Here is a 26549-nt window from a genome sequence, read left to right as displayed (position 1 = left end):
TTTAATAACAAATCCTGTTAATAAAGGCTTAATAGCCTATGCTGTCTTATAACCCATGCAGCGTTTCATACTGCTGCTGCTATGGGTATTTATCTCCCCCCCCCCCCCCCCCGTGCAGCTGCGTGTGCTGTGAGGCTCCCCCCCCCCCCCTGTGCTCCGTGTACCGCTGTCTAGTACACGGAGCCAGGGAACGTACAAATAACCGGGGCGCGCTGTAGAGGGAGCCGGGGAGAGGGGAGCGGGAGCTGGGGAGCAGGTAGCGGGGGCACGCTACATAGAGCCGTGAAGCGGGGTGCGGCCGGCGCGGCTCTGAGCGGCGGGACTGAGCTTAACATCAATCAGCGGCGGCGGGCGGCTTACATAGCGGCGGGCGACGCTTCACAAAACAGAGTCCCCACACAGCGGGGCGGCAGCGTGAGCTGTCCGCCCCGTCCCCCAACATACCTGGACGCCTGTGGTGAGGGCTATGACGGGGCTTCTCTGCAAGCTCCGTCCAGCCTTTCCTGCAGGTAGTTCTGCACTTGGCTGTGAGGGTGCTCTGTAGTGAGGACCGACACGGCAGAGCTGCTTGTAGCAGCTTCCACTATCCCGGACCCTCGCCTTTTGGAAGGGGGGGAAGGGATGTGAATAAAGTGAAAAAGAAAAATCAAAAAGAAAATAAAAAGAAAAATATTCAAAAGAAGTGTGGGAGCTCCACACAAGCCTGTTGCTACGTCGAGCACAGAAAAAACACTGAGGTACTCTGGGATATGGAGGGGAGGAGAGTTATAAATTTAAATATTCAGTGCCCTGTTCCTGCGGAAGCCGTCCATATCCCAAGAGTACTCCAGTGACCCCTAGTGGATGAAAAAGAAATGGGTTCTGACACACATCATCAATCTGAACACACAGACACATGCACGGCTCGTGTGGAGGGTTTGGTTAAAGTGACACACTCAGGGATTACTTCCCTTGGGATAGCAGATGCAGTGACAGTATTAGGTTGTCAGAGATTAGGTTTTGGTACGAGTATGCACTATTGTCTTGTAAAAACAGGAGCCATGTCTGGGTTCCGTCACACTCCTGCTGTTCAGTCATCTGTCTGAACATGGAATGACGGATGAGAGGGTGATCAGAAGCGTACACTGGCTCTAAAATAAAGCGTAGAGGGTACTTCTGCTGTCCCTGAGATAGGAAGCGTTCTGTTACCATCTGCACTGCAGGGCACCACTGGTAGTCATGGGATGAGAGAGTGACCCTGAGTGATACATAGTTGCAGAAAAAAGGGGAAATCGCAGTAGATGGTATATATGGAGAGCTATACGTCTGCAGTGATGGATAGTCACTAATCGATCATTAATTCATGTTCCATAGGAAACGGTAGAAAATAATCACAGCAGGAGCAGCGCCTATAAAATGGCGTTTAGGATGACTAGAATAATACAGTGGTTGTTTGTTTTGTTAATTTGGCTTAATGTACAGTTCAGATATTGCTCAAATACACAGTTCAGACAATAATGCATCAAAAAACAGGCAAGTGATACAGCAGGACCGGATTCCACATGACTGGTACAGATGACTCTTATTGCAGTAGGTAGAGACCTGGACAGATCAGACCCCTGACAGCTACATTACAAATAATTAATACTGTCCTTTATATCCTGCTTTGTGCATAATATTACATTAGACTATGAATATCAAAAAAACATTTTGGGTAGGTGTTTGGTGCCGATCCTTTACCACCACCTGCACCGGACTGTCTCCCTGCGGAGCCTATGGAACCTGAAGAAGAAAGAGAACCTGAGGAAGACAGAGTAATGGTGCAGGACTGGCTGAGGGCAGAGTATATGGAATGAGATGAAAATGAGGACGACTGGACGAACAATGGAAAAGAAGAGAACGTTTGTGGAACATTGGAGACACGGAAGACGTCCATAAGAAATGGGCGACTCACTCTTGGAATGGAACCGTCTGCAGAGACCGGAACAGTGTCGTCATCTTCTTTTTATCCTGTCTGACCTCCCCCTTTTATCGAGAGAATAGGATTCAAGAATAAAACAAAAAACAGTATTTTAATACCTACCGGTAAATCCTTTTCTCCTAGTCCGTAGAGGATGCTGGGGTCCACTTCAGTACCATCGGGTATAGACGGTTCCACAGGAGCAATGGGCACTTTAAGACTTTTTCAGAGTGTGAACTGGCTCCTCCCTCTATGCCCCTCCTCCAGACCTCAGTATAGGAACTGTGCCGAGGGAGACGGACATTTTGAGAAAAGGATTTACTTTTAAGTTAATGGTGAGATTCATACCAGCTTACACCTCAACCATGCCGCACACATGGCATTCAACAAAACACACCCAACGGGCATGAACATTGCAGCAACGTGCTGAAAACAGTTTTAACAAACTAATAACTGCAGGTAAAGTACGCACTGGGTCGGGTGCCCAGCATCCTCTACGGACTAGGAGAAAAGGATTTACCGGTAGGTATTAAAATCCCGTTTTCTCATACGTCCTAGAGGATGCTGCGGTCCACTTCAGTACCATGGGGTTATACCAAAGCTCCAGTACGGGCGGGAGAGTGCGGATGACCCTGCAGCACCGACTGACCAAACTTTAGGTCATCAGCGGCCAAGGTGTCAAACTTGTAAAACTTAGCAAACGTGTTTGTCCCTGACCAAGTAGCTGCTCGGCAAAGTTGGAATGCCGAGACCCCCCGGACAGCCGCCCAGAATGAGCCCACCTTTCTGGTAGAATGGGCATGCACCAAATTCGGTATCGGCAATCCTGCCGTGGAATGAGCGTGCTGAATCGTACCTCTTATCCAGTGCGCAATGGCCTGCTTAGAAGCAGGACACCCAATCTTGTTGGGAGCATACAGGACAAACAGAGCCTCTGTTTTCCGTATCCGAGCTGTTCTTGCAACATAAACTCTCAAAGCCCTGACCACATCCAGAGACTTTGAAGTAGCGAAGGTGTCAGTAGCCACTGGCACCACAATAGGTCGGTTTATATGAAAAGAAGAAACCACCTTTGGAAGAAATTGCTTAACTCAGCCCTATCTTCATGAAAGATCAATTAAGGGCTCTTGTGAGACAAGGCCCCTAACTCAGACACCCGCCTTGCGGATGCCAAGGCCAACAGCATGACCACTTTCCAAGTGAGAATCTTTAACTCTATCTCCTGGAGAGGTTGGATGTGCAGAACCCCTTTCACGAACGTCTGAACTTCTGGAAGGGAGGCCAATTGTTTCTGAAAGAAAACCGAAAAGGCTGAAATCTGGATCTTGACTGAACCCAATCATAGGCCCGCATCCACACCCGCCTGGAGAAAATGGATAAAAACGTCCTAACTGAAACTCTTCCGTTGGTGCTTTCTTGGTTTCACACCAAGGTACATATTTTCTCCAAATTCGGTGGTAATGTTTAGACGTTACTCCTTTCCTGGCCTGAATAAGAGTGGGAATGACTTCTTTGGGAATACCCTTTCGGGCTAGGATCCGGTGCTCAACAGCCATGCCGTCAAACGTAGCCGCGGTAAGTCTTGATACACGCACGGCCCCTGCTGCAGCAGGTCCTCGCGAAGAGGAAGAGGCCGAGGATCTTCTATGAGCAACTCCTGAAGATCTGGATACCAAGCCCTCCTTGGCCAGTCTGGGACAATGAGGATCACTCGAATCCCAGTTCTTCTTATGATCTTGAGAACTTTCGGTATGAGTGGAAATGGAGGGAAGGCATACACTGACCGAAACACCCACTGGGTCACTAGCGCATCCACTGCTATTGCTTGAGGGTCTCTCGACCTGGAAAAATATCTCTGAAGCTTCTTGTTGAGACGAGATGCCATCAAGTCTACTTGAGGAACTCCCCAAAGACCTGTCACCTCTGCGAAGACTTCTTGGTGGAGGCCCCATTCTCCTGGATGGAGATCAGGTCTGCTGAGGATGTCTGCTCCCCAGTTGTCCACTCCCAGAATGAAAATTGCCGACAGAGCTCTTGCATGTCTTTCTGCCCAGAGGAGGATCTTTGTCACTTCTGCCATCGCCGCTCTGTTTTTCGTTCCGCCCTGACGGTTTATGTACGCGACTGCTGTTACATTGTCCAACTGGATCTGTACTGGTTGATCTTGAAGAAGATGCACCGCTTGTAGAAGGCCGTTGTAAACGGCTCTCAACTCCAGCATGTTTATGTGAAGACAAGTTTCTTGACTTGACCATCTTCCTTGGAAGCTTTCCCCCTGTGTGACTGCTCCCCAGTCTCGGAGACTTGCATCCGTGGTTACTAGGACCCAGTCCTGAATCCTGAACCTGCGTCCCTCTAGGAGGTGAGAACTGTGTAGCCACCACAGGAGCAAAATTCTGGCTTTGGATGACAGGATTATCCTCTGATGCATGTGTAGATGGGATCTGGACCACTTGTCCAATAGGTGCCACTGGAATACTCTGGCATGGAATCGGCCAAACTGTATGGCCTCGTAGGCCACTACCATCTTTCCCAACAACCAAATGTATTGATGAATCGACACTCTTGTTGGTTTCAGAATTTGTTTGACCATTCTCTGGATTTCCAGAGCCTTCTATACTGGAAAAAATACCCTCTGTAGTTCTGTGTCCAGTATCATCCCCAGAAAAGACAATCTTGTCATTGGTTCCAACTGTAATTTTGGAAAATTTATGATCCAACCGTGTTATTGAAGTACTGTCAGGGAGAGTGCAATGTTCTGCACCAACCTTTCCCTGGACCTCGCTTTGATCAGGAGATCGTCCAGGTAAGGAATTAGATTGACTCCTTGCTGACGGAGGACCATCATCACCGCCATCACCTTGGTGAACACCCTCGGTGCCGTGGAGAGTCCGAACGGCAACGTCTGAAATTGGTAATGACAATCCTGTATCGCGAATCTCAGATAAGCTTGATGTGGAGGATAAATGGGAACGTGTAAGTAGGCATCTTTTATGTCTACTGACACCATGAAGTCCCCCTCCTCCAGACTGGAAATCACTGCTCTCAGAGATTCCATCTTGAATTTGAACCGTTGCAGGTAGAGATTCAGAATTTTCAGGTTTAGAATCGGTCTGACCGAGCCGTCCGGCTTCAGAACTACGAAGAGGCTTGAATAAAATCCTTCTCCTTGTTGTAACAAGGGAACCAGGACAATGACTTGGTCCTGACACAATTTTTGTATTGCTGCTGCTACCACTTCCCTGTCTGAGATAGAAGCTGGTAAGGTTGATTTGAAAAATCGGCATGGGGGAATGTGTTGAAACTCCAGTTTGTACCCGTGGGAAACTATTTGTAAAACCCACGGGTCCAGGCCAGATTGAACCCAGAACTGACTGAAGAGTTTCAGCCGAGCCCCCACCTGAGCGGACTCCCGCAAGGGAGCCCCAGCGTCATGCTGAAGATTTGGCAGAAGCAGAGGTTGATTTCTGCTCCTGTGATCCTGGAGACACTGTGGACTTTTTTCCTCTTCCCCTCCCTCTACCTGCAAAGAAGGGGGAACCTTTACCGTTTTTGTATCTGTTGGGTCGAAAGGACTGCATCTGAGAGTGATGTGTCTTTTTCGCCGGCGCAGGAGCATTAGGCAAGAATGTCGACTTACCTGCGGTAGCCGCAGAAACTAAGGCATCCAGCCCATCTCCAAATAAGGCCTCACCTTTATACGGGAGAGCCTCCATATTCCTTTTGGAATCTGCGTCAGCATTCCATTGGCCAATCCACAACGCCCTCCGTGCTGAGATTGCCATGGTAGCGGCTCTTGATCCCAAGAGACCAATATCTTTCCTGGCTTCCAGCATATACGCAGCAGCGTCTTTGATATGACCTAATGTTAGGAGAATCTCATCTTTATCTATTGTGTCTATGTCTGATGACAAGTTTTCTGACCACTTTTCAATAGCACTACTCACCCACGCACAGGCAATGGTAGGCCTGAGAAGTGTCCCATTGGCCACATAAATAGATTTCAACGTAGTCTCTAACTTGCGGTCTGCCGGCTCTTTTAGTGAAGCCGTCCCAGGCGCAGGGAGAATCACCATTTTTGTTAACCGCGACAGGGCACTGTCTAAAACTGGGGGTGACTCCCACCTTTTCCTGTCCTCTGCAGGGAAAGGGTAAGCTACCTGAATTCTTTTGGGAACCTGAAATTTCTTTTCAGGATTTGTCCAGACTCCCTCAAAGAGAGTGTTCAGCTCACGAGATGAAGGAAAAGTTATATTAATTTTCTTTTCTTTACAAAAGTAAGCCTTCTCCTGAGGTAAAGGAGGGGCTTCCGTAACTTCTAACACCTCCTTTATAGCAACAATCATGTATTGAATGTTTTTCGCTAACTTTGGATCTATTCCCCTGGAATCACTAGTGTCGACACAGGAATCAGAGTCCGTGTCGGTATCAGTTTGTACTATTTGTGCAAATGGTCTCTTATGTGAACCAGAGGGGTCCCCTGTGGATGAAAAGGCAGAACTATTAAAAATCACATCTTCCACGGATTTTCTCCAGTTTTCTGCATGAGACTCAGACTTATCTAATCTCTTACTGATATGATGCACACTATCATGTAATTCTTTCACCCATTCAGGCTCATGGTGTGCCGGCAGCGCCACCACATTACAACTCTGTGTCCCTAAAATGGCTCCCTCAGGGGAAGAGCTCCCTGCCTCAGACATGTCACACACGTGCACAAACACACCACAGACACACCGGGACTTATAGGGGACAGACCCACAGTAAAGTCTGTCAGAAAAACACAGAAGGAATTGCCAGCTCACAACTCAGCGCCAACAGAAAAAATCCCTGTGCCGCGTACTTTGTACACAGAAACCTTCAAGCGCTTTATATTACGAATAATAGGTTATAGCACCGAATATTACACCTCCCCCCCCCCCTTTTTTGGCACCCTGATACTTGATTCAGAGAAAATGGCGCTGAGCAGTGTGCTGGCTGCCTGAGGAAGAAGCCCCGCCCCCTGTAATGGCGCGTTTTTCCTCAGATTTTAGAATAGATATTTATACTGACGGGGGTGTAGGATAGTGTAAACACAAAGTATGCTACCTTTTGCCAGTGAGTAGGTTTCATGCTGCCCACCCCCCCCCTCCTGCTGCGCACTGTGTTATGGATAGCATGTTCCCGCTCGCTGCGCGGTACCTTAAGCCGTCACGATGACCAGAGATCTCTCTCTGCAGATCTCCTGTAACACTACTCACCAGTCTTCTGACTTCTGACTCTGTTAGTGGGGTGACGGTGTGCTGTGGGAGTGAGCGCGTAGCCGCAGCTAGTGTTCAGTTCCCTTCAGGAGCTAATGGTGTCCTGTCAGCCAGAAGCAGGGCCATGAAACTCTTTAGGAAGTTGGTTCCTACTTCTGCCCCCTCAGTCCCACGAAGCAGGGAGTCTGATGCCAGCAGTTCTCCCTGAAAATAAAAAACATAAATAAAGTCTTTTTAGTGAAACTCAGTAGAGCTCCACTGGAGTGCGACCAGTCTGCTTGGGCACATTTCTAAACTGAGGTCTGGAGGAGGGGCATAAAGGGAGGAGCCAGTTCACACTCTAGAAAAGTCTTAAAGTGCCCATGGCTCCTGTGGAACCGTCTATACCCCATGGTACTGAAGTGGACCCCAGCATCCTCTAGGACGTATGAGAAATATGAAGCTCACACATACAGGATGTACCCCATAGCAGAAATTATCTGTTATTGCCCCCTCTAGGGGTACATTTACTAAAGACCGATTTCTAATCTAACATCGACCAACTTCGACAGGGTGTTCCACAGACAAAACTCCATATTTACTAAAAGTATCTTAAATATGTTTTTCTTCATTTTCTAGTCCATTTTTTATTTATTTTTTTAATCCGATCACAATGTTGGTCAGTTGTCCGTTCCATTCAAAATCAACAGTAAATAGACGGACGCTGTACAGAGACGCCCAGCAGCTGCGCACACATTCCCGGCGCACACGCAGATCCTTCCATAATAGCCAGCTTGAGTAATGACCACGCAGCATGACTGTCAATTACTGTGCGCAAAGGTAAGCGCTGCGACCGACTACACTATGGCGCATATGCCGTGGGAAGCATATTATTGCGCAATTTACCGATAATCGGTCAAATGCAAAAACATTGGAATAGCGTCCGTCAGGCCCACTTTTACAGGCCTCATAATGAAGGTTTTGGACATGTATTAGTCACTGTTCACACGATTTCACAACAACGACCTACATCTTTGATTTGCATTATACACTGAAAACAGTTTTATTTAGGGAAAAAAATAAATGTTTAAATAAGTTATGGTAGACTTAAGGCCCATACACATTAGACGATGTCGCTCTGTGAGCGACATCGTCTAACGTTTCCCCCTCCCGGGCCGGCCGGTCGGCGGCCGCCTGTACGCACTGAGCGATATGACCGCTCATATCGCTCAGTGTCGTCACGCCCCTGCCAGCCCTGCATAAAGGTCGTGGACGCGCATCAGTCGTCGCTGGCGGCACACACTTAACGATATAATGAGCGACGTCGCTCAAGGGGGGGGGAAATGAGCGACGTCGCTCATTATATCGTTAAGTGTGTATGGACCTTTACATAGGGTCCACAGGGAAGACAATGGGGTGTAGGTGGTTGGAGAGGACCGGGCATCAAAACAGTTAAAGCTTTTGAGTTCCCACGATGCTCTGGTCCTTCCCCCCTATACCCCACCCACAGCCTGAGGCAAATAAATGTTATCAACAAGCCCAAGGGAGGAGCAGGACAGGAGAGGAGGAAAACTGGTACACACAAACACACACACACACACACACACCAGAGAAGAAACCATGAAAGCCAGGTGCATCAGGGTGTACGCCATCTGGATCCTATGGATCTCAAAGAAAAGGAGTTATGGTAGACTTACCTTTGTTAACTCCCTTTCTGCGAAGTACATAGGGTACACAAGGAAACATCGGGGTGTAGAGGTGGATGAGGAAACCAGGCACCAAACCGTTAAAGCTTTAGCTGTCCCAGGATGCATAGCTTCCCTCCTCTATAACCCCGCCTCCATGCACTGTGAGTTCAGTATAGTTAACCAGTCCAACGCAGCAAGCAGGAAGGAGAGAAGATGTTCGGCACAAGAACACAATCTCACCGACAGGAGAAGGAACCAGAGGCCAATGCCATACAAACCCAGAGAGGCCAGGTGTGTCAGGGCGAGCGCCCTGTGGACCCTATGTACATCGCAGAATGGGAGTTAACAAAAGGTAAGTCTACCATTACTCTTCTTTTCTGCAGCGGGGTACACGGTGTTCCACAGGGACGTCCCAAAGCAGTATATCAAGGGAGGGGACGCGCCTGAGTGAATAAGAGAATCCGAGTCCAAAGGAAGCATCCTGGGAGGTGGAAGTATCAAAGGCATAGACCCTAATGAACGTGTTCACCGAGGAGCACGTAGCCACCTTGCACAATTGTTCAGTGGACGCCCAATGGCATGCCAACCAAGAAGGTCCAACAGACCGAGAAGAATGAGCAGAAATCAAGGCTAGAGTGTAAGCTTGTGCAATCACCATTCTAATTCATCTGGCCAGTGTCTGCTTATTAGCAGGCCAGCCACGTTTGAGAAAACCAAAAAGAACAAACAGGGTATCAGAGCATCTAAAATAGGCAGTACGGTCCACACAGACACATCCACATCCACATCCAAAGAACGGTCCTTAGCTGGAGAGATCAAGGCCGGAACCACAATCTCTTGGTTAAGAAGAAAGGAAGAAACCACCTTAGGAAGGTAATCTGGCCTAGTTCGGAGAACTGCCCGGTCACGGTGGAAAATCAAAAAGGGGGGACGACAGGACAAAGCACCCAAGTCCGAAACCCTCCTAGCAGAGGCAATAGAAGAGAACCTTGGCTGTCAGCCATTTGAATCAGAATCAGTTTATTGCCAAGTATATCAGTACATAATACACAAGGAATTTGTTTCCGATAACCACAGCTCCCAGACAGTATATGACATACAACAAGAAACAAAGGAAGGATGAGCACGTGACTGATGGCTTGAGTACTGAACAAATATGAAGATAGGACTAAGCGATTGCCGAATTCACCAAGATAGTTGCCTGAGGGAAAAAACAAAAACAAAACTGTTCCTGTGTCTAGCAGTTCTCACGAGCTGCAAGCTGTATCGTCTGCCAGACGGCAGCAGTCGGAACAGGTCACCAATGATCCTCCTCACCCGCTTCGTAACCCTTTCCAGATAGATATCCTCAACTGCCGGAAGATTTGTCCCTATGATTTTTTCAGCGGCCCTTACAATTCGTTGTAGCCTAATTCTGTCATGGAATGAGGCAGAGCCAAACCACACTATTATCGAGGTGCAGAGAACAGATTGGATGATTGCCGAGCAGAAGAGGATCAGAAGTTCCTGCGGCAGTTTGAACTTCCTAAGTTGGCGTAAGAAGTACAGTCTCTGCCGGGCGTTCCCCACAATGCCCTTGATATTAGACTTCCATCTTCCTTGGCGATCGTGAAGGCTCAGGAATCTGAAGGATTCTACCACAGTTACAATTGTGAGTGGAGGTGGGTGCTTCCTAAAATAAACAATCATCTCAACCGTTTTTAGTGTATTTAGCTGTAGATTGTTTGCCCTGCACCAGGTGGCCAGCCGCACAACCTCCCTCCTGTAAGCAGACTCCTCACAGTCTCTAATGAGCGTGGTGTCATCCGCAAATTTAAGGAGTTTCCCAGATGTGTCGTCAGAAGCGCAGTCATTGCAGTACAGTGAGAAGAGGAAAGGACACATACCTGCGGTGCGCCCGTGCTTGCGGTCCAAACACCAGAGGTGAATTTCCCCATCCTAACCCGCTACTCTCTATCCGTTTAAAAATTCACCATCCAGGAACACAGCGTTTCTGGAATTCCTCAGCTGCACAGTTTAGATTGTAGGATACCAGGAATAATAGTACTGAATGCAGAGCTGAAGTCCACAGACAGAACCTTCACGTTAACACAAAGCAAATCCAAATGCTGCAAAATGAAGTGGAGACCCAGATTCACTGCCGATCTGTTCACCTTGTATGCGAACTGAAGAGGGTCTAGGAGGGTACCTTCCGTGGAACTCAGATGAGTCAGTACCAGACGCTCCAGCGTCTTCATCACCACCAATGTTAGCGCTACTGGTCTGTAATTATTTAAATTTCCGGAATAATAAGCAAGCGCTTGAAACAAGCTGGGACCACACAATTTTCAAGCAACTTTTTGAAAATGGCTGTGAAGACTGGGGCCAGCTGTTCAGCACGTTTTAAGGGCAGACGGAGATTGAGGTCTACACATTCAAAAGGTTCGAATGGAGTTTCTTGGAGAGCCTCCAACACAACAGAGAGATCCCATGGCGCCATCTGAGGGACATAGGGAGGCTGAATGCGAACAATGCCCTTAAGGAACATGTGTACATCAGGTAGGGCGGCAATCTTGTGCTGGAACTATACAAAAAAAGGCAGAAATGTGTACTATGAGAGAAGCAAGAAGAAGACCTAAGTCCAAACCTCTTTAGAGAAACACCAGAATTCTGGAAGTCCTGTACTTAGTGGCATCATAACGCTTAGCAGAACACCAAGTGAAGTAAGTGTGCCACACTCTATAATATATACGGGCAGAGGACGGTTTGCGAGCCTTCAGCATAGTCTGGACCAAAGCTCTTTGACCTCAGTAGCGAAACCTCAAAAGCCATGCCGTCAAAGACAGCCAGGCCTGGGCCGGATGAAGACAGGGGCCTTGAGAGAGCAGGTCCCGTCCCTAAGGGAGTAGAAGGGGTTGCTCCACCAAAAGACCCTGGATATCTGAGAACAAGGGATGTCTGGGCCACGCAGGAGCGATGAAAATTAGTTGTCCTCCTTGTTTGAACTTCTGAAGCACCCGGGGTAAGAGACACACCAGAGAGATGTAAGGCAGGTGAAAGGTCCAGGGGACCGCCAGAGTGACCACGAATGCTGCCGGGTTCGAGATCCAAAGAACTGAACTTTGTGATTGTGTCAAGAGGCAATGAGATCCACGTCTAGTAGACCCCATCTGTCCACCAGGAGTTGAAAGACCTTGGGATGAAGGGTCCACTTTCCGGCATGAACATCCTGATGACTGAGGAAGTCCACTTCCCAGTTGAGAACACCCGGGGATGAATACTGGCGATTTGGCCGAAAGATGACGTTCCGCCCAACGCAGGATTTTGAACACTTCCATCATTACCATGCAGGTTCGAGTGCCGCCTTGATGGTTGATACAGGCCACCGTGGTGGCGTTGTCCACTTGAACTTGAACAAGTCTGTTCTGTAGAATAGGACAAGCCAGAGTCAGTGCATTGAAAGCTGCTCTTAACTTCAGAATATTGATCGTAAGCAGAGATTTCCAACCTGGTCCAACGACCCTGAAACAAGTGTTGCTCTGTCACTGCTCCCCAGCTATGAAGACTGGCGTTCGTTGTCAGAAGGACCCAGTTGGGGATCTAGAAAGGACAGCACATGCCCAAGCTCTGGTCCTGAAGCCACCAAGTCAGCGACAGGTGAACTTCCGGAGTCATTTGAGACCTGATCTGATGAGGCAGACCGTTCCATTTGGAAAGGATCACGTGTTTCAGAAGGAGAGAATGAAACAGAGTGTACTCGACCATGTCGAAAGACAACACAATCAGACCGAGCGTCTGCATCGCTGAGTGTATAGACACTCGAGGACGGTAAAGAAAGTGACGTATTTTGGTCAGCAGCTTTAGAACTTTGTCTGGAGATAGATATAGTCTTTGGCTGTGAGTGTCCAGAAGCGCCCCCAGGTGTACCATGTTCTGAGATAGAACCAAGGAGGACTTTTTCCAATTTAACAGCCAACCGTGGGACTGAAGGAAGGTAACCGTCAGTTGAAAATGACGGAGGAGGACTTCCCGTGAGTTTGCCATGATCAATAAGTCAAGATGCACACAGACAATCCTGTACAGTGTCCTGAGGGGACAATCCCGCTGACCAGGACCTGCATGACACCAGCAATCTCCTTGTTACCTTTGAAAGGCATAGAAGGAGCAACACTATAGCACACAGTACATGTGTAGCAATGTGACACCCCTCACAAATACACCTGTATCTAGGGCTAGAAGAACAGAGGCACAAGTCACATACAATGAATATACAATATACAGTTGCAATGGGCAGTGAAATAAACTACCCAGTCCGCAGTGGCCGGTAGGATTTAGCGCTGTATAATCTGGCCCTTGGGAGAGGCGGGGACTGGACCCAGCGTTCCCGGAGATCTGCAGCTTCATCGCGGTTATTAAAATGGCCGCTGAGCATCTCACAGTGGGAGGATAGTGAGGGAAAAGCAGCTCAGAGGCGGACAGCCGCAGTGGGAGGGGCCGCCGAGGGAGAGCCGACCTTCCCTTGCTGACATTAACCTCCGGGGCCACTGGCCTCTAAAAAGCACCCGGCACAATTATTTTATGCCCTGTTGGACTATTGGGGTCGCCCACATCAGCTCCTCTGGTCAGTCTTTGTGACCGGAGGAGCGAATGCAATAAAAGATGTGGGTCCCCTTCTTACCTGTCCCCCCCTTCTCTGGCTGCAGCCTTGGGTCCCCAGTAGTGATGAGCGGGTTCGGTTCCTCGGAATCCGAACCCCCCCGAACTTCAGCCTTTTTACACGGATCCGAGGCAGACTCGGATCTTCCCGCCTTGCTCGGCTAACCCGAGCGCGCCCGAACGTCATCATCCCGCTGTCGGATTCTCGCGAGGCTCGGATTCTATCGCGAGACTCGGATTCTATATAAGGAGCCGCGCGTCGCCGCCATTTTCACACGTGCATTGAGATTCATAGGGAGAGGACGTGGCTGGCGTCCTCTCCATTTAGATTAGAAGAGAGAGAGTCAGAGTGAGACACTTGATTTACTGGAGCTTAGGAGTACTCAGAGAGTGCAGAGTTTACTAGTGACTGACCAGTGACCACCAGTGCAGTTTTTTTATTATATTATTATTTAATATAATCCGTTCTCTGCCTGAAAAAAAACGATACACAGTGACACAGTAACAGTATACCATATCTGTGCTCAGCCTCAGTGTGCTGCATCATCTATGTATATCTGACTGTGCTGAGTGCTCAGTGCTCACACAGCTTAATTGTGGGGGAGACTGGGGAGCAGTTATAGCAGGAGTACATATATTTAACAGTGCACACTTTTGCTGCCAGAGTGCCACTGCCAGTGTGACTGACCAGTGACCACTGTCTGACCACCAGTATATTGTGATTGTCTGCCTGAAAAAGTTAAACACTCGTCGTGTGGTGTTTTTATTCTATAAACGCATTCTGCTGACAGTGTCCAGCAGGTCCGTCATTAATTATATAATATATACCTGTCCGGCTGCAGTAGTGATATATATATATATTTTTTATATCATTATCATCCAGTCTATATTAGCAGCAGACGCAGTACGGTAGTCCACGGCTGTAGCTACCTCTGTGTCGGCAGTCGCTCGTCCATCCATAATTGTATACCACCTACCTGTGGTGTTTTTTTTTTTTTCTATCTTCTTGATACTACTAGTAGCTTACTTTAGGAGTCTGCAGTGCTGCTGACAGTGTCCAGCAGGTCCGTCATTATATAATATATACCTGTCCGGCTGCAGTAGTGATATATATATATATTTTTAATATCATTATCATCCAGTCTATATTAGCAGCAGACGCAGTACGGTAGTCCACGGCTGTAGCTACCTCTGTGTCGGCAGTCGCTCGTCCATCCATAAGTATACTAGTATCCATCCATCTCCATTGTTTACCTGAGGTGCCTTTTAGTTGTGCCTATTAAAATATGGAGAACAAAAATGTTGAGGTTCCAAAAATAGGGAAAGATCAAGATCGACTTCCACCTCGTGCTGAAGCTGCTGCCACTAGTCATGGCCGAGACGATGAAATGCCAGCAACGTCGTCTGCCAAGGCCGATGCCCAATGTCATAGTACAGAGCATGTAAAATCCAAAACACCAAATATCAGTAAAAAAAGGACTCAAAAATCTAAAATAAAATTGTCAGAGGAGAAGCGTAAACTTGCCAATATGCCATTTACCACACGGAGTGGCAAGGAACGGCTGAGGCCCTGGCCTATGTTCATGGCTAGTGGTTCAGCTTCACATGAGGATGGAATCACTCAGCCTCTCGCTAGAAAAATGAAAAGACTCAAGCTGGCAAAAGCACAGCAAAGAACTGTGCGTTCTTCGAAATCACAAATCCACAAGGAGAGTCCAATTGTGTCGTTTGCGATGCCTGACCTTCCCAACACTGGACGTGAAGAGCATGTGCCTTCCACCATTTGCACGCCCCCTGCAAGTGCTGGAAGGAGCACCCGCAGTCCAGTTCCTGATAGTCAGATTGAAGATGTCAGTGTTGAAGTACACCAGGATGAGGAGGATATGGGTGTTGCTGGCGCTGGGGAGGAAATTGACCAGGAGGATTCTGATGGTGAGGTGGTTTGTTTAAGTCAGGCACCCGGGGAGACACCTGTTGTCCGTGGGAGGAATAGGGCCATTGACATGCCTGGTGAAAATACCAAAAAAATCAGCTCTTCGGTGTGGAAGTATTTCAACAGAAATGCGGACAACATTTGTCAAGCCGTGTGTTGCCTTTGTCAAGCTGTAATAAGTAGGGGTAAGGACGTTAACCACCTCGGAACATCCTCCCTTATACGTCACCTGCAGCGCATTCATCATGTCAGTGACAAGTTCAAAAACTTTGGGCGACAGCGGAAGCAGTCCACTGACCAGTAAATCCCTTCCTCTTGTAACCAAGCTCACGCAAACCACCCCACCAACTCCCTCAGTGTCAATTTCCTCCTTCCCCAGGAATGCCAATAGTCCTGCAGGCCATGTCACTGGCAATTCTGACGAGTCCTCTCCTGCCTGGGATTCCTCCGATGCATCCTTGCGTGTAACGCCTACTGCTGCTGGCGCTGCTGTTGTTGCTGCTGGGAGTCGATGGTCATCCCAGAGGGGAAGTCGTACTCGTAAGACCACTTTTACTACTTCCACCAAGCAATTGACTGTCCAACAGTCCTTTGCGAGGAAGATGAAATATCACAGCAGTCATCCTGCTGCAAAGCGGATAACTGAGGCCTTGGAATCCTGGGCGGTGAGAAACGTGGTTCCGGTATCCATCATTACTGCAGAGGCAACTAGAGACTTGTTGGAGGTACTGTGTCCCCGGTACCAAATACCATCTAGGTTCCATTTCTCTAGGCAGGCGATACCGAAAATGTACACGGACCTCAGAAAAAGACTCACCAGTTTTCTAAAAAATGCAGTTGTACCCAATGTCCACTTAACCACGGACATGTAGACAAGTGGAGCAGGGCAGGCTCAGGACTATATGACTGTGGCAGCCCACTGGGTAGATGTATGGACTCCCGCCGCAAGAACAGCAGCGGCGGCACCAGTAGCAGCATCTCGCAAACGCCAACTCTTTCCTAGGCAGGCTACGCTTTGTATCACCGCTTTCCAGAATACGCACACAGCTAAAAACCTCTTACGGCAACTGAGGAAGATCATCGCAGAATGGCTTACCCCAATTGGACTCTCCTGTGGATTTGTGGCTTCGGACAACGCCAGCAATATTGTGTGTGCATTAAATATGGGCAAATTCCAGCACGTCCCATGTTTTGCACATACCTTGAATTTGGTGGTGCAGAATTATTTAAAAAACGAGAGGGGCGTGCAAGAGATGCTGTCGGTGGCCAGAAGAATTGCGGGACACTTTCGGCGTACAGGCACCACGTACAGAAGACTGGAGCACCACCAAAAACGCCTGAACCTGCCCTGCCATCATCTGAAGCAAGAAGTGGTAACGAGGTGGAATTCAACCCTCTATATGCTTCAGAGGTTGGAGGAGCAGCAAAAGGCCATTCAAGCCTATACAACTGAGCACGATATAGGAGGTGGAATGCACCTGTCTCAAGCGCAGTGGAGAATGATTTCAACGTTGTGCAAGGTTCTGCAACCTTTTGAACTTGCCACACGTGAAGTCAGTTCAGACACTGCCAGCCTGAGTCAGGTCATTCCCCTCATCAGGCTTTTGCAGAAGCTGGAGACATTGAAGGAGGAGCTAACACAGAGCGATTCCGCTAGGCATGTGGGACTTGTGGATGGAGCCCTTAATTCGCTTAACAAGGATTCACGGGTGGTCAATCTGTTGAAATCAGAGCACTACATTTTGGCCACCGTGCTCGATCCTAGATTTAAAACCTACCTTGGATCTCTCTTTCCGGCAGACACAAGTCTGCTGGGGTTCAAAGAACTGCTGGTGACAAAATTGTCAAGTCAAGCGGAACGCGACCTGTCAACATCTCCTCCTTCACATTCTCCCGCAACTGTGGGTGCGAGGAAAAGGCTCAGAATTCCGAGCCCACCCGCTGGCGGTGATGCAGGGCAGTCTGGAGCGACTGCTGATGCTGACATCTGGTCCGGACTGAAGGACCTGACAACGATTACGGACATGTCGTCTACTGTCACTGCATATGATTCTCTCCCCATTGAAAGAATGGTGGAGGATTATATGAGTGACCGCATCCAAGTAGGCACGTCAGACAGTCCGTACTTATACTGGCAGGAAAAAGAGGCAATTTGGAGGCCCTTGCACAAACTGGCTTTATTCTACCTAAGTTGCCCTCCCACAAGTGTGTACTCCGAAAGAGTGTTTAGTGCCGCCGCTCACCTTGTCAGCAATCGGCGTACGAGGTTACATCCAGAAAATGTGGAGAAGATGATGTTCATTAAAATGAATTATAATCAATTCCTCCGTGGAGACATTGACCAGCAGCAATTGCCTCCACAAAGTACACAGGGAGCTGAGATGGTGGATTCCAGTGGGGACGAATTGATAATCTGTGAGGAGGGGGATGTACACGGTGATATATCGGAGGATGATGATGAGGTGGACATCTTGCCTCTGTAGAGGCAGTTTGTGCAAGGAGAGATTGATTGCTTCTTTTTTGGTGGGGGTCCAAACCAACCCGTCATTTCAGTCACAGTCGTGTGGCAGACCCTGTCACTGAAATGATGGGTTGGTTAAAGTGTGCATGTCCTGTTTATACAACATAAGGGTGGGTGGGAGGGCCCAAGGACAATTCCATCTTGCACCTCTTTTTTCTTTCATTTTTCTTTGCGTCATGTGCTGTTTGGGGGGTGTTTTTTGGAAGGGCCATCCTGCGTGACACTGCAGTGCCACTCCTAGATGGGCCAGGTGTTTGTGTCGGCCACTAGGGTCGCTTAGCTTACTCACACAGCTACCTCATTGCGCCTCTTTTTTTTCTTCTTTGCGTCATGTGCTGCTGTTTGGGGAGTGTTTTTTGGAAGGGCCATCCTGCGTGACACTGCAGTGACACTCCTAGATGGGCCAGGTGTTTGTGTCGGCCACTAGGGTCGCTTAGCTTACTCACACAGCTACCTCATTGCGCCTCTTTTTCTTTGCGTCATGTGCTGTTTGGGGAGTGTTTTTTGGAAGGGCCATCCTGCGTGACACTGCAGTGCCACTCCTAGATGGGCCAGGTGTTTGTGTCGGCCACTAGGGTCGCTTAGCTTACTCACACAGCTACCTCATTGCGCCTCTTTTTTTCTTTGCGTCATGTGTTTTTTGGAAGGGACATCCTGCGTGACACTGCAGTGCCACTCCTAGATGGGCCAGGTGTTTGTGTCGGCCACTTGGGTCGCTTAGCTTAGCCATCCAGCGACCTCGGTGCAAATTTTAGGACTAAAAATAATATTGTGAGGTGTGAGGTGTTCAGAATGGACTGAAAATGAGTGGAAATTGTGGTTATTGAGGTTAATAATACTTTGGGATCAAAATGAACCCCAAATTCTATGATTTAAGCTGTTTTTTAGGGTTTTTTGAAAAAAACACCCAAATCCAAAACACACCCGAATCCGACAAAAAAAATTCGGTGAGGTTTTGCCAAAACGCGTTCGAACCCAAAACACGGCCGCGGAACCGAACCCAAAACCAAAAACACAAAACCCGAAAAATTTCCAGTGCTCATCACTAGTCCCCAGGGAGCTTGCTAGCTGGGCTCTGTGGCACCCACCGTAATCACCAGTCCACGGACTGGTGTTGCAGCGCCAGCGGGAGGTTGTAGCAGCAGCAGCACCGGCCTCCTCAGGACCGCCTAGCGCTGCTTGCTGCAAGTATAAAAAAAATAAGATTTTACTTACCGATAAATCTATTTCTCGTAGTCCGTAGTGGATGCTGGGACTCCGTCAGGACCATGGGGATTAGCGGCTCCGCAGGAGACAGGGCACAAAAATAAAGCTTTAGGATCAGGTGGTGTGCACTGGCTCCTCCCCCTATGACCCTCCTCCAAGCCTCAGTTAGGATACTGTGCCCGGACGAGCGTACACAATAAGGAAGGATTTTGAATCCCGGGTAAGACTCATACCAGCCACACCAATCACACCGTACAACTTGTGATCTGAACCCAGTTAACAGTATGACAACGTAGGAGCCTCTGAACAGACGGCTCACAACAATAACAACCCGATTTTTTTGTAACAATAACTATGTACAAGTATTGCAGACAATCCGCACTTGGGGTGGGCGCCCAGCATCCACTACGGACTACGAGAAATAGATTTATCGGTAAGTAAAATCTTATTTTCTCTGACGTCCTAGTGGATGCTGGGGACTCCGTCAGGACCATGGGGATTATACCAAAGCTCCCAAACGGGCGGGAGAGTGCGGATGACTCTGCAGCACCGAATGAGATAACTCCAGGTCCTCTTTAGCCAGGGTATCAAATTTGTAGAATTTTACAAACGTGTTCTCCCCCGACCACGTAACTGCTCGGCAGAGTTGTAATGCCGAGACCCCTCGGGCAGCCGCCCAGGATGAGCCCACCTTCCTTGTGGAATGGGCCTTGACAGATTTAGGCTGTGGCAGGCCTGCCACAGAATGTGCAAGTTGAAATGTGCTACAAATCCAACGAGCAATCGTCTGCTTAGAAGCAAGAGCACCCAGTTTGTTGGGTGCATACAGGATAACAGCAAGTCAGTTTTCCTGACTCCAGCCGTCCTGGAAACCTATATTTTCAGGGCCCTGACAACATCTAGCAACTTGGAGTCCTCCAAGTCCCTAGTAGCCGCAGGTACCACAATAAGCTGGTTCAGGTGAAACGCTGACACCACCTTAGGAAGAAACTGGGGACGAGTCCGCAGCTCTGCCCTGTCCGAATGGACAATCAGATATGGCTTTTGTGAGACAAAGCCGCCAATTCTGACACTCGCCTGGCCGAGGCCAGGGCCAACAGCATGGTCACTTTCCCTGTGAGATATTTCAAATCCACAGATTTGAGCGGTTTAAAATGTGATTTGAGGAATCCCAGAACTACGTTGAGATCCCACAGTGCCACTGGAGGCACAAAAAGGGGGTTGTATATGCAGTACTCCCTTGACAAACTTCTGGACTTCAGGAACTGAAGCCAATTCTTTCTGGAAGAAAATTGACAGGGCCGAAATTTGAACCTTAATGGACCCCAATTTGAGGCCCATAGACACTCCTGTTTGCAGGAAATGCAGGAATCGACAGAGTTGAAATTTCTTCGTGGGGCCTTCCTGGCCTCACACCACGCAACATATTTTCGCCACATGTGGTGATAATGTTGTGCGGTCACCTCCTTCCTGGCTTTGACCAGGGTAGGAATGACCTCTTCCGGAATGCCTTTTTCCTTTAGGATCCGGCGTTCCACCGCCATGCCGTCAAACGCAGCCGCGGTAAGTCTTGGAACAGACCTGGTACTTGCTGAAGCAAGTCCCTTCTTAGCGGCAGAGGCCATGAGTCCTCTGTGAGCATTTCTTGAAGTTCCGGGTGCCACGTCCTTCTTGGCCAATCCGGAGCCACGAGTATAGTTCTTACTCCTCTACGTCTTATAATTCTCAGTACCTTGGGTATGAGAAGCAGAGGAGGGAACACATACACCGACTGGTACACCCACGGTGTTACCAGAACGTCCACAGCTATTGCTTGAGGGTCTCTTGACCTGGCGCAATACCTGTCCAGTTTTTTGTTCAGGCGGGACGCCATCATGTCCACCTTTGGTCTTTCCCAACGGTTCACAATCATGTGGAATACTTCCCGATGAAGTCCCCACTCTCCCGGGTGGAGGTCGTGCCTGCTGAGGAAGTCTGCTTCCCAGTTGTCCACTCCCGGAATGAACACTGCTGACAGTGCTATCACATGATTTTTCGCCCAGCGAAGAATCCTTGCAGTTTCTGCCATTGCCCTCCTGCTTCTTGTGCCGCCCTGTCTGTTTACGTGGGCGACTGCCGTGATGTTGTCCCACTGGATCAATACCGGCTGACCTTGAAGCAGAGGTCTTGCTAAGCTTAGAACATTGTAAATTGCCCTTAGCTCCAGTATATTTATGTGGAGAGAAGTCTCCAGACTTGATCACACTCCCTGGAAATTTTTTCCCTGTGTGACTGCTCCCCAGCCTCTCAGGCTGGCATCCGTGGTCACCAGGACCCAGTCCTGAATGCCGAATCTGCGGCCCTTTAGTAGATGAGCACTCTGCAGCCACCGCAGAAGAAACACCCTTGTCCTTGGAGACAGGGTTATCCGCTGATGCATCTGAAGATGCGATCCGGACCATTTTTCCAGCAGATCCCACTGAAAAGTTCTTGCGTGAAATCTGCCGAATGGAATCGCTTCGTAAGAAGCCACCATTTTTCCCAGGACCCTTGTGCAATGATGCACTGACACTTTTCCTGGTTTTAGGAGGTTCCTGACTAGCTCGGATAACTCCCTGGCTTTCTTCTCCGGGAGAAACACCTTTTTCTGGACTGTGTCCAGAATCATCCCTAGGAACAGCAGACGTGTCGTCGGAAACAGCTGCGGTTTTGGAATATTTAGAATCCACCCGTGCTGTCGTAGAACTACTTGAGATAGTGCTACTCCGACCTCCAACTGTTCTCTGGACCTTGCCCTTATCAGGAGATCGTCCATTTTCTTTGAAGAAGAATCATCATTTCGGCCATTACCTTGGTAAGGACCCGGGGTGCCGTGGACAATCCAACCGGCAGCGTCTGAAACTGATAGTGACAGTTCTGTACCACGAACCTGAGGTACCCTTGGTGAGAAGGGCAAATTGGGACATGGAGGTAAGCATCCCTGATGTCCCGGGACACCATATAGTCCCCTTCTTCCTGGTTCGCTATCACTGCTCTGAGTGACTCCATCTTGATTTGAACCTTTGTATGTAAGTGTTCAAATATTTCAGATTTAGAATAGGTCTCACCGAGCCGTCTGGCTTCAGTACCACAATATAGTGTGGAATAATACCCCTTTCCTTGTTGTAGGAGGGGTACTTTGATTATCACCTGCTGGGAATACAGCTTGTGAATTGTTTCCACTACTGCCTCCCTGTCGGAGGGAGACGTTGGTAAAGCAGACTTCAGGAACCTGCGAGGGGGAGACGTCTCGAATTTCCAATCTGTACCCCTGGGATACTACTTGTAGGATCCAGGGGTCCACTTGCGAGTGAGCCCACTGCGTGCTGAAACTCTTGAGACGACCCCCCACCGCACCTGTTTGTACGGCCCCAGCGTCATGCTGAGGACTTGGCAGAAGCGGTGGAGGGCTTCTGTTCCTGGGAATGGGCTGCCTGCTGCAGTCTTCTTCCCTTTCCTCTATCCCATGGCAGATATGACTGGCCTTTTGCCCGCTTGCCCTCATGGGGACGAAAGGACTGAGGCTGAAAAGACGTTGTCTTTTTCTCCTTTATACGGCAATACTTCCATGTGCCGTTTGGAATCTGCATCACCTGACCACTGTCGTGTCCATAAACAACTTCTGGCAGATATGGACATCGCACTTACTCTTGATGCCAGAGTGCAAATATCCCTCTGTGCATCTCGCATATATAGAAATGCATCCTTTAAATGCTCTATAGTCAATAAAATACTGTCCCTGTCAAGGGTATCAATATTTTCAGTCAGGGAATCCGACCAAGCCACCCCAGCGCTGCACATCCAGGCTGAGGCGATCGCTGGTCGCAGTATAACACCAGTATGTGTGTATATACTTTTTAGGATATTTTCCAGCCTCCTATCAGCTGGCTCCTTGAGGGCGGCCCTATCTGGAGACGGTACCGCCACTTGTTTTGATAAGCGTGTGAGCGCCTTATCCACCCTAAGGGGTGTTTCCCAACGCGCCCTAACTTCTGGCGGGAAAGGGTATACCGCCAATAATTTTCTATCGGGGGAAACCCACGCATCATCACACACTTCATTTAATTTATCTGATTCAGGAAAAACTACAGGTAGTTTTTTCACATCCCACATAATACCCTTTTTTGTGGTACTTGTAGTATCAGAAATATGTAACACCTCCTTCATTGCCCTTAACAAGTAACGTGTGGCCCTAAAGGAAAATACGTTTGTTTCTTCACCGTCGACACTGGAGTCAGTGTCCGTGTCGACCGACTGAGGTAAAAGGACGTTTTAACGCCCCTGACGGTGTTTGAGACGCCAGGACAGGTACTAATTGGTTTGCCGGCCGTCTCATGTCGTCAACCGACCTTGCAGCGTGTTGACATTATCACGTAATTCCTTAAATAAGCCATCCATTCCGGTGTCGACTCCCTAGAGAGTGACATCACCATTACAGGCAATTGCTCCGCCTCCTCACCAACATCGTCCTCATACATGTCGACACACACGTACCGACACACAGCACGCACACAGGGAATGCTCTGATAGAGGACAGGACCCCACTAGCCCTTTGGAGAGACAGAGGGAGAGTTTGCCAGCACACACCAAAACGCTATAATTATACAGGGACAACCTTTATATAAGTGTTTTTCCCTTATAGCATCTTAATATATATAATCATATCGCCAAATCAGTGCCCCCCCTCTCTGTTTTAACCCTGTTTCTGTAGTGCAGTGCAGGGGAGAGCCTGGGAGCCTTCCCACCAGCATTTCTGTGAGGGAATATGGCGCTGTGTGCTGAGGAGAATAGGCCCCGCCCCCTTTTCGGCGGGCTTCTTCTCCCGTTTTTCTGAGACCTGGCAGGGGTTAAATACATCCATATAGCCCCAGGGGCTATATGTGATGTATTTTTTAGCCAGAACAAGGTATTCTCATTGCTGCCCAGGGCGCCCCCTGCAGCGCCCTGCACCCTCCGTGACCGCTGGTGTGAAGTGTGTGACAACAATGGCGCACAGCTGCAGTGCTGTGCGCTACCTCATGAAGACTGAAAAGTCTTCTGCCGCCGGTTTCTGGACCTCTTCCCTTTTCGGCATCTGCAAGGGGGTCGGCTGCGCGGCTCCGGGACCGGACTCCATGGCTGGGCCTGTGTTCGATCCCTCTGGAGCTAATGGTGTCCAGTAGCCTAAGAAGCCAATCCATCCTGCACGCAGGTGAGTTCACTTCTTCTCCCCTAAGTCCCTCGTTGCAGTGAGCCTGTTGCCAGCAGGACTCACTGTAAAATAAAAAAACCTAAAAACTTTTTCTAAGCAGCTCTTTAGGAGAGCCACCTAGATTGCACCCTGCTCGGACGGGCACAAAAACCTAACTGGGGCTTGGAGGAGGGTCATAGGGGGAGGAGCCAGTGCACACCACCTGATCCTAAAGCTTTATTTTTGTGCCCTGTCTCCTGCGGAGCCGCTAATCCCCATGGTCCTGACGGAGTCCCCAGCATCCACTAGGACGTCAGAGAAAGTAACAATAAAAGAAAAAGCTTGCACTGGTAAAAAGGTGCATCCCGCTCCTGCCGGCACCAAAGCAAAACTGGCTAGCCTGGGCTGGGGGCGGGGTATGGGGGAGGAGGGACCGGAGCATCCTGGGAACTCAACAGCTTTAACCGTTTGGTGCCTGGTCCTATACCCCCACCTACACCTCCATTGTCTCCCCTGTGGAGCCCTATGGAACATGTATAATGAGCGACATCTCTCCGTGTAACAGTCCCTTATTTCCTCTCTCACCTATCCTCTCTCTCTGGGGGGGAGATGTATCAAGCAGTGAAAAAGTGAGGAAGTTTCCTATAGCAACCAATCAAGCTACTACGTACTGGCTGTTTGCTATGAGGAACTTACTACAACCTTCTCCACAATTTACACTGTTTGATAAATCTCTGCTTCTGTCCATCTATAGCTGGGCACACACTAGGCGTTCACATCAGCGCATATCTGGCAGCGTGTATGCCCAATGTGTGCCCCCGCCGTCGTTAGTGATATCCCCTGCTCCTGCGTCGGCACATGTGTATGTCTTGGTAACAGTGATTATGTGTTAGTATTACGCTCTCACCTTTAGCAGTTTGTGTCCCATGTAACAGTGCGGCTCCAGCAATCGGCCCATACACTGGAAGGCGATGTTGTTATGGTCCCAGGAGAACCGGCTGACCTGAGAAAGAGAGAACATTACAGAAACATGGCAAGTTCCTCCAATCTATGTTTTGGTGCATTACAGGCGCGTGCCAGGGAGGGGCTGATCCAGACGCGGTAACACGGAGATCTCTGTATTTCTGCTATCATACAGGATGTAAATCTCATTTACTGCTCCATTATAGTGCGCTGGGGGATTCTGTGTTATTATTGGTGAAGAGACAGCCGTGATATGAATGGCGGAGACAAGTGATTACGATACTGCGAAACCAGGATCCCCCCCCCCCCATCTCTGGCAGGGGGCTGTCTGCACGGCTGGAACACTGCAGAGACGGAGCGCGCAGGTCTGCTCTGTGCCTCCGCGGGCATTGCACAGTTATATCCGTACCAGGCTGATGAAGCTGCCCCCACCCAGATACCGCTTAATACCACCTCAGTGGCAACATGATCACGGCAGAACACTGGGTTACATGGAAATATACAGATGTGTCCTCATATAATAAGCCGTAATATGCCATACGGTGCCCAGCGCAACTGAGCCGCACCAAGCGCGTGTAACGTAGCGACATTTCCTTTACATTGTGTCTTATTCGCATCGCAGCTAAACACTGATGACCGTGCACTAGAGACGCTGCGCAGGAAACACGCAGAAAGTCACCGGAGAAGCACAACGCAACCTGGACGGCCGCTGCATCGCAGCACTTCATATACAGACTCATACACACACAGATGTACAACGTCGCACACCGAACTGAGCAGTGTAATCCAGCGGAGTCGTTCTGTCGCTTCTAACTGTTCTATTTGTGACAATAAGACGCTCGTGCAGGCGAGTCGCCGGGAACCTGTGCGCTGCGAGGAGCTGTATGGCGCAACGGAAGCTGCAGCGTGCGAGGACACGTCTGTACAGCAGAAGAACAGAGATGGGTCCTCACCTGCTTAGGAAAATTCATGATTTGCTGGTGGTTTCGGTCATACTTGTAAAGCAGATCAGATTCAGTGACCGGAGCGTATCCGCCATCTGCAGAGGGTCAGAGAAGACAGACGGTAACGCACGTCGTCATAGTAACAACCAACATATTACTGCTCAGTATGATGGCGGATGGTACATGAGGAGGAGGAACCCCAGGGTCACTCTCTCTGCAACTCGGTAACAGACACCTTGATTACCAGATAGGTCTAATTGTCTAAGAGGATCACACCCAATGCAGAGCAAACCGGTCTCCAGGACCCAGGAAC

At 49.1% G+C, this 26549-nt stretch overlaps 1 protein-coding gene across 2 annotated transcripts in view; it reads right to left on the bottom strand.

The window, feature by feature from the left end:
• The window catches only part of TAF1C (TATA-box binding protein associated factor, RNA polymerase I subunit C), a 168112-nt gene that overhangs the window by 76249 nt on the left and 65314 nt on the right, over positions 1 to 26549 (bottom strand). For both annotated transcript variants that reach the window (XM_063957484.1, XM_063957483.1), the window contains exons 4-6: positions 26246 to 26331; positions 25237 to 25332; positions 1934 to 2004 (exon numbers count right to left, since the gene is read on the bottom strand). In XM_063957484.1, the coding sequence (XP_063813554.1) occupies positions 1934 to 2004; positions 25237 to 25332; positions 26246 to 26331 (253 nt within the window). The remainder of the gene's footprint in view (positions 1 to 1933; positions 2005 to 25236; positions 25333 to 26245; positions 26332 to 26549) is intronic.

The sequence above is a fragment of the Pseudophryne corroboree genome, chromosome 1, assembly GCF_028390025.1.
Source record: "Pseudophryne corroboree isolate aPseCor3 chromosome 1, aPseCor3.hap2, whole genome shotgun sequence".
NCBI classification, from domain to species: Eukaryota; Metazoa; Chordata; class Amphibia; order Anura; family Myobatrachidae; genus Pseudophryne; species Pseudophryne corroboree.
The sequence above is the reverse complement of the archived record's forward strand: the minus strand, read 5'-3'. Positions and strand labels throughout refer to the sequence as shown.